At 34.4% G+C, this 13,214-nt stretch overlaps 1 protein-coding gene across 11 annotated transcripts in view; it reads right to left on the bottom strand.

The window, feature by feature from the left end:
- The window catches only part of DLG1 (discs large MAGUK scaffold protein 1), a 261,867-nt gene that overhangs the window by 170,277 nt on the left and 78,376 nt on the right, over nucleotides 1-13,214 (bottom strand). For all 11 annotated transcript variants that reach the window (XM_043874579.1, XM_043874576.1, XM_043874577.1 and 8 more), the window contains exon 5: nucleotides 1,132-1,296. In XM_043874579.1, coding sequence (XP_043730514.1) covers nucleotides 1,132-1,296 — 165 coding nt within the window. The remainder of the gene's footprint in view (nucleotides 1-1,131; nucleotides 1,297-13,214) is intronic.

Here is a 13,214-nt window from a genome sequence, read left to right as displayed (position 1 = left end):
ATTGGGGGCAGGAGGAGAATGGGACGACAGAGGATGAGATGGGTGGATGGCATCACTGACTCGATGGACATGGGTTTGAGTAGACTCCGGGAGTTAGTGATGGACCAGGGAGGCCTGGCGTGCTGAGATTCATGGGGTCGCAAAGAGTCGGACACGACTGAGCGACTGAACTGAACAAAGGATTAGAATCCAGAATATATAGTGAACTTGTACAAATCAGTAAAAAGAAAAATCCAATACAAAAATGAAAAAAATTCTTGAGAAGGTATGTCACAGAATAGGAAATCTAAATGATCAGTATTATCAAACAGTGCAATGTACACTAAAATCCCAGTAAGATGCTACTTCAAACCCAAAACAATGGCAAAAAAAGAGAAAATACTGAGACTATAGATCAATTTAAACTGTTACATACTGCTGTTGAAAATATAAATTATACAACCAGTTGGAAAAATAATCTGGTGTTATATGTTATATATAACCTACAATTTTAACCACATTTTTAACACTACTAATAATCTGAAAATAGCAGCCATCAAAAATAAGGTAAATTATAGTATATTTATAAAACAGAAAACTCTAGGGCAGTGAAAATAATCAATTTTGAGAATATAATGTTGAGCAAAAAATGCAAGTTGAGATTACACATAGTATAATTCCAATTATATAAAACAAACACAGGCAAAGAAAGAATATATTGATTAGAAATCTAAACATGTGAAACCAGGACTGTGGTTATTCCTGAGGGAAGAAACAAGGTGATGCTGTCAGGTAAAGCCGCATATTGGACTTCAAAGATACTGTTAAGCTCTTTTTCTGAACCTACTAATTAATTTTTTTACAAGTTTAAAAATATTTCATTGTGGGTATTTGAAATATAATACCTATTTCCTTCATGAGGACTCTAGGGCTTCAAGATCATATCAATGCATAAAATTTATTTATAAAATACAGTTTTAAAATATCTTTAGAATGCTAATAAATAACATGAAATTTCTTACAACTATAGAAACCAGAAACAACTAAGGTCAGAAAATCATACATGAAAGAACAGTTCCCTTTAAGCATGTGTGACATTAGTAACAAAAGTAACAAATAACTCATAGCAACAAAATTAAGTTATTATCTTACCTTTACTGGTGAAATATGAGAGTGAGAAACAAATCCATGGACATTTTCAATTTCTGACAGGTTCTTCTCTGAGACATGAACCAATTCCGGACCTATCACCTCATTAGTGATTTGTGGAGAGATGTGCTCTTGAGGAGGTGTATCTTCATCCTGATACCGGTATTTCTGTAAAACACAAAGTATTATTAAATATGAGAAAGCTCTGAAAAGCAACATGAATTCGATTCAAATCATGATTTTCATAACTACCCAAATAATAATATTTAGCTACATGAAAAGTGTATTTTATGGTTTAATACAGAAAGTCTGAGAGACATGGTTCTCCATTTTAAAGTCATGCCAATATTTTAATAAAGTTATCTGATTATTAAAAATAATTCAGAATCTGGGAAGACGGCAGCGTTAGAAACACCAGAAATCTGTCACCCCCACCTAAATAACAGCTGCACAGGCATAATCTGTCTGATATAATTCTGCAATCTTGAGTATGCCAAAGGCTTGCAACATCAGGGGAAGACTTGGATGTATATTGTGTTTAATTTGGATCAATTTTACCACCTCTGTTCAACGTGGTACTGGAAGATGCAGCCAGAACAATAAGGCAAGAAGAAGAAATAAAAGGTATCAAATTGGAAAGAAGCTGATTTATCTCTGTCTTCTATCAATAAAGACTCAGCAAAAAAGCTGTCAGAACTACTGAATACAGCAAAGCAATGGGACACTGCTCTGTATCCTACAAAGTCGACACACAAAAATCAGCTGCATTTCTACACATAATCAGTTGTATTTCTATACACATACAATCTGAAAACTATGAAAACAATTCTATTTACAATAGCATAAAAAAAACCAGGAATGAACTCAACCAACAAGGTGAAAGACTTGGGCCATGAAAACTACAAAATATTGATGAACAAAATTAAAGACAACATAAATAAGTGGAAACACATCCTGTATTCATAGGTTGAAGATTTAATATTGGTAATATGTCAATACTACTTAAAGCAATACTGCAAATTTAATCCAATTCCTATCAAAACTCCAATGACATTTTTTTATAGAAATTAAAAAACCCATCCTAAAATTCATTTGGATCTAAAGGGATTCAAATAGCCAAAATAACCATGAAAAAAAAAGACCAAAGATGAAAGGCTCACTCTTTCTCATTTCAAAACTTACTACAAAGTTACAGTAATCAAAACAGTTTGTTATTGGCATGAAGACAGACATATGGACCAATGGAATGAAGCAGAATTCAGAAAAAGACCCTCACACACACAAATTATTTTTCACAGGGATGCCAAGACCATTCAGTAGGGAAAGACAATCTTTTCAACAAATGGTGCTGCAAAAATCACACAATGACACATAAAAGGATGAAGTTGGACCCTTACGAAATACTATATACAAAAATTAACTCAAGGTGGATCAAGGGCATAGATGTAAGACTTAAAAGAATAAAATAGAGGAAAAGCTTTAAGACATTGCATTTGGCTATTAGTTTTTGGCTATGACACCAAAGGCAGAAGCAACAAAAGAGAAAAACAGATGAATTTGATTTTATAAAACTGACAAATTTTTGTGCATCAAATGACTCTATCCAGAGAATGAAAAGAAATGGGAGAAAATATTTACAAATCATATATCTGTAAGGGATTAATGTCCAGAATATACAGAAAACTTCTAAAATTCAACAAAAACAAACAATTCAATTAAAAAATGGGCAAAGAACTCCAAAAAAGATATACAAAGAGGCAGTAAGCACATGAAAAGATGCTTAACATCGCTATCATTAGAGAAATGCAAATCAAAACTATGAAGTACCACCTGACAATCACTGAAATGGCTACTACTAAAAAAATAGCCAAGGTTCTACTATATAGCACAGAGAAATAGATGAAATATATTTAATATTCTATGACAAACCATAATGGAAAAGAGTGAAAAGAATATATATATGTACATGTATAAGAAGGGATGCATATTTGTAACTGAATCTCTTTGCTGTACAGCAGTAATTAACACAACACTGTAAGCCAACTGTAGTTCAGTAAAAGAATTATTTAAAAAAAAAAACTGGTTAAAAAAAAAAAAAGAAAACAAACATTGGTAAGGCTGTAGAGAAATCAGAACGCTTTGCCCTATTGGTAGAAATGTAAAACTGTACAGCCACCATAGAAAATAGTATGGTGGTTCCTAAAATATGATTACCATATGACCCAAGAATTCCAATTCTGAGCATATAACCAAAAGAACTGAAAGCATGGTCTTGAAGAGAGAGTTCTACACCAGTGTTCATACTAGCATTATTCACAGTAACTAAAACATGGAAGAAACCCAAGTATCTACCAATGGATGGATGGATAAGCTAGATGAGGTATATATACACAATGGAATATTATTCAGCTCTAACAAAAGAATTCTGTAATATGTTACAACATGGATGAACCTTGTAGACATTATGCTAGTGAAATAAACCAGTCACAAAAAGACAAATACTGTATGACTTCACTTACATGAGGTACTTAGAGTGGTCAAAATCATAAAGACAAAGTAGAACAGTGGTTGTCATGGACTGGTGTGAGGAGAGAATTCTGCGTTACTGTTCAACAGGCAGAGAATTTCAGTTTTACTAGATTAAAAGTTATGGGAATGGATGGTGGTGATGGTTGTTCAACAATGTAGATGCATATAATACCATTGAACTGCAAACTCAAAAATGGTTAAGGTGGTAAATTTCATCTTAGATGTATTTTTACCACAATAAAAAGTAAGTACAAATAAGACTTCAAAGCTAGGTGAAAAAGAAACCTGAACACTGATTTGTCAATTTTTTACCCAATGTTAGCTGAACACTGTATCTCTAAAGATATATTTAAGTGAAGTCAACATACAAAGCCAAAGTCAGCTAATTTAGTCTGGTCTTCTTATCCTAATAACTTGTACAAAAAAAAAAAAAACTCAGCCTTTTCAAATTCTAACTGAAAATTAGTTATTAGATAACTATACTTTTACTTATAAAAGAATCTTTGCCTCTCTCTCTCTCTCTCTCTCACGTGCAAACACCACATTCTATTTTTAAAAGATTAACATAATTTTAAGAAAACCAAATCTACTTCATACCATACACAGCAGTAAAAGAAATCATAATTATAGGAATGGGAAGAAAATAAAAGCACATGTTTCTCATCCCAGGCTGGGAATCTGGAAGCACATACACAAAACCAGAAGAAACTTAGCTACCCATCCCCAAATTAAACACACATATAAAGAAATCACAAACAAGGCACAAAAGAAAACAAATGTTTAAAACAACAAACAGGATTATTAGCTCTATAGGCTGGCTCTCATAAATCACTGGGGGAAGAATATGGGTCAACAAACATAATAAAGGGACACTCACAAAAGACATACAATTGGGTCTGTAAACTTATAGGAAAACATGCTCATCTTTTTAGGAAGTAAAAATTACAATGCCAACATTCAGAGAAATGGGCTTCCTGATACAGGTCTTTTCCTGGTGGACAATCTGGTAAAATATTTTAAAAGTCCTGAAAATATTTCTACTTCTCTAGTAATTATACTTCCAGGAAATAATCTTAGAAGAAACAGCACTAGTGAGGAATATAAATATTTGGGGTATTCTGACAAACATATATACTGTAAAATATATTTTAAAAAACTTAACTATGAATTTGACCACTGAAAGTTACTACACAACCTCCAGCATCACTTTTTAAACTATATCCTTTTGTGAAATGGTACAATTACACAGAAAACAAAAACCATCAACATCAACAAAAGAAATCAACATCAGCCGGTTTATTTAACAGGATTTAAGAAATCTATTTTTACATGTAGACTTCAATTATTTTCAAAACCACTGAAAAGAATTTACTAACTTTATCCTGAGTAACATTAAAGTTAACACAGACATACTTACAAAACTTAACAGTTTATATGCTCAAATGAGTGAAAGCAAAATTTATACATTTCTATACCTTAACAACAGATACACTATAAGGAAGGAAACTTGTTACTATATTTTCAGCTTTAAAGATACTCCACAACTTAGTTTAGGGAGTAGTTTAGGGAGAAATACATGCAGAAGGATATTCACTACAGATTAGTTTGAAACAAAGAAAATTTGGAAATAAGCTGCTTATCATTAATATATGTTTTTAAATTATGTTAGCAATAATATGAAAGGAAATGTTATGTAGAAGTTAAATTAGGTAAAAAGGTACCTCTTCTAAGGGGAAAAAAGGAAGACACAACTACTGAATGAGGAAAGCATGTTTCAAAGCTAACAGACACATTTTGAACATTTTAAAGCAAAACGATAGTATATCTATGTGTACGTATGTATAAACATTGTATGTACACACAATTATGTGTTTGCGAAGCATATCCATAAATGTCCATATGTATTAATAATTTGGAGGGGTCTGAAAAGATTTAAAACAAAAGAAGAAATCACTGAAATTCTCAAAAGGAAAGAAATCACTAAAAATTTTGTCTTCACTTTTCAAAAGACATAAAATTTTTAGTGATTTCTATCTTTCCTTTTCAGAATGAACCATTTCTTGTTTTATATCTTTCATACTCCCCCTGCTAAATTTTATGCATCTCCTAATACATAAGTTGCCCCTTGATCTCTTTTTTTTTTATTTTTATTTTTTTTTAATTTTTTTTTTCTTTTTATTTTTTTGTCATACATTGATATGAATCAGCCATAGATTTACACGTATTCCCCATCCCGATCCCCCCTCCCACCTCCCTCTCCACCCGATTCCTCTGGGTCTTCCCAGTGCACCAGGCCCGAGCACTTGTCTCATGCATCCCACCTGGGCTGGTGATCTGTTTCACCATAGATAGTATACATGCTGTTCTTTTGAAATATCCCACCCTCACATTCTCCCACAGAGTTCAAAAGTCTGTTCTCTATTTCTGTGTCTCTTTTTCCGTTTTGCATATAGGGTTATCGTTACCATCTTTCTAAATTCCATATATATGTGTTAGTATGCTGTAATGTTCTTTATCTTTCTGGCTTACTTCACTCTGTATAAGGGGCTCCAGTTTCATCCATCTCATTAGGACTGATTCAAATGAATTCTTTTTAACGGCTGAGTAATATTCCATGGTGTATATGTACCACAGCTTCCTTATCCATTCATCTGCTGATGGGCATCTAGGTTGCTTCCATGTCCTGGCTATTATAAACAGTGCTGCGATGAACATTGGGGTGCACGTGTCTCTTTCAGATCTGGTTTCCTCAGTGTGTATGCCCAGAAGTGGATGAAACTTAAAAGCTTTTGCACTACAAAGGAAACTATAAATAAGGTGAAAAGACAGCCCTCAGATTGGGAGAAAATAATAGCAAATGAAGAAACAGACAAAGGATTAATCTCAAAAATATACAAACAACTCCTGCAGCTCAATTCCAGAAAAATAAATGACCCAATCAAAAAATGGGCCAAAGAACTAAACAGACATTTCTCCAAAGAAGACATACAGATGGCTAACAAACACATGAAAAGATGCTCAACATCACTCATTATTAGAGAAATGCAAATCAAAACCACAATGAGGTACCATTACACGCCAGTCAGGATGGCTGCTATCCAAAAGTCTACAAGCAATAAATGCTGGAGAGGGTGTGGAGAAAAGGGAACCCTCTTACACTGTTGGTGGGAATGCAAACTAGTACAGCCGCTATGGAAAACAGTGTGGAGATTTCTTCAAAAACTGGAAATAGAACTGCCATATGACCCAGCAATCCCCTTGATCTCTTTATATTCCATATAATTACTCAGAAACTCAAGGTATTTAACCTGTAGGCTTCCCAGTATAATCACTTCATATTCATGGAACAATTCAGCATGGTCTCCTGGCTTCTGTTGTTGTTTAGTAGCTAAGTTGTGTCAGACATTTTTGTGACTCCACGGACTGCAGGGCAGCAGGCTCCTCCACTAATGGAATTTCCCAGGCAAGAATACTGGAGTGGGTTGTCATTCCTTCCCCAGGGGATCTTCCTAACCCAGGGATCAAACCCATGTCTCTTGCATTGGTAGGCGGATTCTTTACCACTAAGCCACCAGGGGAAGTATCCCTGGCTTCTGTACTTCCTGCAAACTGGCAGCAGAATGCAATAGCTTGATCAGTCTCATGTTTAATCCTTTTGGCTAGACTATAGATGGTACTGTGTTCTTCTATCAAGTAACACATAATGTCTGGTTATATGTTTTTGCAATGTTAGGAGCTCCTGACACTCAAAGCCTAAATCAATTCATTCCATGAGGGTTGTAAAATGATGACAATCTATTATTCTTTTTTCATTTATTAAAATATATACACACACACAAATATCTAAGAGTTCTCTTCACTTACTATTTGGTTATCTGTTGGTATAGTTCACACATGAAGAACATGTTCTTTTATCTATCAGTTTTCAAGACAGATAAAAAATTGGTTCCCTATCATCCTCCAAAAGCAATTAGGAGTTTTTCATGTATCACTCAATGCAATCCCAATCAAAATCCCATCTGGCTTTCTTCAAAATTAACAAGCTGAGCCTAATATTCAGGAAAGGCTGCAAAAGACCCAGAAGAATCAAAACAGTCTTGAAACAGAAGAACAAAGTGGAGGACTAACACTGCAATTTTAAAACTTCCTTCAAAACTGTATGAATCAAGATTGTGATACTGGCACAAGGATAGACACAGAGCAGTGTAACAGAATTAATAGTCCAGAAATGTACCCTATGATTTATAGTCAACTGATTTTCAGCATGAGCACTAAGAAAATTTAATGAGAAAGGGATATCTTCTCAACATCTGGATGCAAAAATAAGTTAAACCAGACCTCTTTCTCACACGATATATAAAAGGTTAGTTCAAAATGGATTAAGACCTAAATGTAAGAACTAAAACCATAAAAGTCTTAAGAAAACCTAAGTACAAATCTTTGCAACTTTGTATTGTTGTTCAGTACCTAAGTCTGACTCTCTGTGACCCCATGGACTGCAGCTGTCCTTCATCCACTCCCGGAGTGTGCTCAAACTCCTGTCCATTGAGTCGGTGATGCCATCCAACCATCTCATCCTCTGTCACGCTCTTCTCCTGCTGCCCTCAATCTTTCCCAGAATCACGGTCTTTTCCAATGAGTCAGCTCTTTGCATCAGGTGGCCAAAGTATTGGAGCTTCAGCATCAGTCCTTCCAATGAATATTCAGGGTTGATCTCCTTTAGGATGGACTGGTTTGATTGTGCAGTCCAAGGAACTCTCAAGAGTCTTCTCCAGCACCACAATTCAAAAACATTAATTCTTTGGCACTCTGCCCTCTTCATGGTCCAGATCTCACATCTATACATAACTACTGAAAAACCCATAGCTTTAATTATACAGACCTTTGTCAGCAAAATGATGTCTCTCCTTTTTAATACACTGTCTAGGCTTGTCATAGCTTTCCTTCCAAGGAGCAAGCGTCTTTTATTTCATGGCTGCAGTCATCATCCACAGTGATTCTGGAGCCCAAGAAAATACAATCTGTCACTGCTTCTACTTTCTTCCCTTCTATTTGCCATGAGGCGATGGGACCCAATGCCATGATCTTAGTTTTTTGAATGCTGAGTTTTAAGCCAGCTTTTTTACTCTCCTTTCTCACCTTCATCAAGAAATGATCAAGGCAGTCTGTATAGCAGATACCTACCTTTATGAGAATAATGTAAAGAACATAATGGAATTTACAAGAATCATTACTCACTTTAAATGTGAGGTACAAATTACTAAGTATAAAATAAGTAAGTTATAAAGACATATGGTACAGTACAGGGAATACAGCCAATATTTTATAATAACTTTAAATTGAGTCTAATCTATGAAAAGACTGACAGATGTACATCCAAAACCAATATTATAAATCAAATATATTTCAATTAAAAAGAAAGAAAAAAATTTGTGAAATATGTCAAACTTGTATGGCTTTTTTCCTTCTAAAACCAACTGAGGATACCTTTAAAAATTCTGCCAGGAGCTCCCAGTGGTTTTAATGACTATGAAATTCAGGGGAAGATTTCCTTTATATGTATTTTTAATTCTAGCAAATGGCAAAGATAGTTTAAATAAATTTGTTTTTCCTTTAAACAAAAATCCCCATAGTTATACTAACAGAACAAACACACTCTTGGACTTTTAAGTCCAGAAAAAGAGCCAATTTGCTTCACTCCTCAAAACCAACTGTTGAACAAAAGTTATTATATTCTTTTTTTTTAAAGTTATTATTTTCTATCTCTGCAGGATGAATCAGAAACTACAACTTCTATTGCTGCACAATTTTATAGATAATTTCCAATTGATGAACAGGTTGTATTACAAATATCAGTACTTTTTCCTTGTTTAAAAACTTGAAATCCTTACAATATAGATTATGTTAGGTTCCCCCAAACATAGACAGCCAAACACACATATACATGCATATGTGTATGCAGATAATACTATTTTGAAATTAAAACTCAGAATATCAAAATATTCTTTATCTTCTTTCCTTCCATTCCCAAATATAAGATCAAGAAATTTCTTCTTTGGTAGTAGCAAATAGGAATAGGGTGGCCAAATTGAGAAGCAGAGGCTACACTGACTTTCTTAATCTGAAAAATTCAAGTAATTTTTAAAATAAATATTTAAAAATCAGAGCACCCTTACTTATTCTTTGGGCAATCACTACTGATAGAATATGTTCAAACAAGGTTTAAGAATGCTCAGTAAACTTCGTAATAAAATGCTTCCCAGGATGTGATATATCATAAATGTTCTACATTCAAAATTTCCGTCACATGTTTGTGGAACTTTGAATTCTAATTTTTCCTTAAAAAGGCCCTTGTTTGGGGTTGAACTGTATGATCTAAAATTCATCTGCTGAAGCCGTAGGGTCCCAGTATCTTAAAATAGGGCTGTATTTCAAGACAGGGCTTTTTAAGAAATGATTCTGTTAAAATGAAGCCAGTAGGGTATAATAATCCAATATGACTGGTGTTCTTCTAAGAAGAAATGTGAACACACTGAGAGACACACCAGGGGGCGCCTGTGCACAAAGGAAACCAGATGATAAAAGGCAGCGAGAGGACCGCCATCTGCAAACTACGGAGAAAGAGGTGTAAGAGAAAAAAGTCAATTCTGCCAGCATCTTGGATTTCAGCTTCCAGAAGAGTGAGAAAATAAAACTTTGTTGTTTAAGCCATTCAGTGTATATTTTGTAACAACAGCCTTAGCAAACTAACAGAGAGCTTAAAAGGCAATCATTAATTATGCACACTACAGTTATTCTTACTGAGTTTTTATCCCAACATTCTTGCTGACAGAATTTCTAATTAAAGCAGCATTTCCTTTGTTCACTGCTCTATTTCCACAGCACAGATACTCAATAAATAATTACTGAATGAATAATGGGAGAATGCATGAATGAATGAGTCAATCAATTAATGACTGATTTTCTTTTTAAAATTATAAAAGACATATATACTGTTGTAACTTCCTGAAACAATTCCACTATTTCAATGTTATATAATCAAACAAGTGCTTCTCTTAAATTTAGAATATCCTTTCAAAACTTGTCAAGTTTCCCATTTGTAACAACTGTGAAAAAGAAAATTACATATACATATATATATATATTTAAAAACAATACATTCTTAAAGGAACATAAGAGAAACTTCATTCAAAGGTAATAAATTTTCAAATAAAGAAATTGAAAGCCTAGTCATTAACACATCATCATGTGCACGCATGCTCAGTTGCTTCAGTCATGTCCGACTCTTAGCGACCCTATGGACTGTAGCCCACCAGGCTGCTCTATCCATGAAATTCTCCAGGCGAGAATACTGGAAGATCCCCCAGGAGATCTTCTGGATCCAGGTATCTAACCCATGTCTCTCATGTTTCCTGCAATTGGCAGGCATGTTCTTCACACTAGTGCCACCTGGCAAGCCCAATACATCACCATATACAGTTCTAAATGGATATGAAGGAAAACAAGCAACTATTTCTACATGTAGACTTCTTATGGGCCTAGTGCTACCAGCAAACTGCTACTAGAAACTATTTACCAATACATGAAATAATTATTTAATTTAAATATTCACTTTAAGGAAGGAATTTAACACAGTATCCTGAAACACTGAAGAATTAACTGAAGTCCTGGAGTTACTGAATACCTTTCCTCCTTCAGAGAAACCATGCAGCCAACCAACAAAAAAAAGCAGGGGGGGGCTGGTTTCCAGGGAATTACCTATCAGTCCAATGGTTAGGGCTTCATGCTCTCACTGCTGAGGGCCTAGGTTCGGGGAACTAAGGTCCCACAAGCTGCATGGTGCAGTCAAACAAAACAGAACAGAATAGTACGCTAAAGATGTCCGTTCAGTGTTAAAGTCTTGCAACAAAGCCAAGAGAAAAGTATATTCAATGTTAGGAAAAAAAATCAGAGGAAACTTGTGCTTTAACATAAGGCATTTAATATTACTGTTAAACATTATTCTTAACCAATTAAAAGGAACAGTTTGCTATTGGTCATTCATTAGAGTATTCCTCAATTTGTGTCTATTTTGAAAATGTCTTCTTAAGTATGAATATTTTAAGCCACCTATTAATGCTTAGTAAACTGGATTGAAGGCTAAAGGAACATGCTCCTTATACTTCAGCATGTACAGAACTAATCCAAAAATAGGTTTTCACAAGTTTACTTTTGCTTCTGAAGGTTGTAGCAAAGAAGTAAAAGAAGTGAAAAGAGCTCCAACTGGACCTTACTGCTTTATTTCAACTAAACAGACATACCATTTGATTAGCAACATCTATTAGCAGATGTTGCAATTAATCAGATTTCAGTTTAAAAAATTGTACTTATCATTAACTCAGACTCTGTAAGTTGCTTCACCTATTATTACAATGTTTCCTTTGCTTTTCTCTAATATAGAGGCTATAAAAGCTAAATACTAAGCTTCTTACTTTCCCTTACTACTAAGTAAATAGAAGCAGATGCAGTGTTGCTTTATATACCACACCCTTTCCTCCTTCCCACTTCTTTCTGTTTTTAGGGCTACAGCTCCAACAGTTACCTTTCAATGAGGCAAAGGCCAAGAGAAAGGCCGAGATGTCAGCAGCTGTAGCAGCTATATACTTGCAAATTGATTATAACTAGGGGGGGAAAAAAGGCCCACTTGTTTCAAAGCCGTTGTCAGCCTAGTATTTAATTATTTGCAAATACCATCTTTAAGCATGACTCAAACTAAGCAAAGTAAATGGGCCATTACTGGTCAAATCTATGCTGTAAGACTTTTTCCCTCCAGGGAAGGGAGGTGGGTAGGAGGGGGTGAAAAGGGGAAGGTAATTATAGAACAGTAAGACAGTGCTTCTCAACCTTTCCTACTAAATATCTTCCAATAGCAATAAATAAATAAATCATCACTTCAAGAATATGAAGACATATACAGCAAGGAGTCATAGCCATACATGTAATACTCCCTAAAAGCCTTACCTTTTATCTTATATGAATTCCACAAATATAATTAGCTTATACCAATTATCTAAAGAAATTATACATTAACCTATTCAAATGATGTATCACAAGTTTCGATATGAAAATATTTTAGTCTCATTTAAAAATACATTCAAGAAAACTGATTACATATATACACACACACACACACAAATATATATACTGTTCTATATCCATTAACATCATGTTTATCTTGGAGCTACCTGTATCCTAGGCCAAGAACCAAAGTTGTAAGAGAACTGCACCTCTTCTAATAAAATAGAACCACCAAAGTTTAGCGTCTTGGAGGATCTTTCTGTGAGGAAAAGACAGTCACAAAAACATTCCTGACTCTTTACTGGTTGTGCTGAGTTCTCTCTGGGATTCTCTCACTTTATTAACTACTGCCACCAAATAAAATTTAAAGTTTTATTACAAAAAGCTTTATGATGGCTTCCCTTAGGGACAGCTGGTAAAAGCAAGAACTCAGAAGAGCTTCTACTCTTTTAAATATATTAGGTAAGAATTAAAAAAAAAAATTTCCTTTACAAAATACA

This window comes from Cervus elaphus, chromosome 19 (assembly GCF_910594005.1).
Source record: "Cervus elaphus chromosome 19, mCerEla1.1, whole genome shotgun sequence".
Classification (NCBI taxonomy): Eukaryota; Metazoa; Chordata; class Mammalia; order Artiodactyla; family Cervidae; genus Cervus; species Cervus elaphus.
The sequence above is the reverse complement of the archived record's forward strand: the minus strand, read 5'-3'. Positions and strand labels throughout refer to the sequence as shown.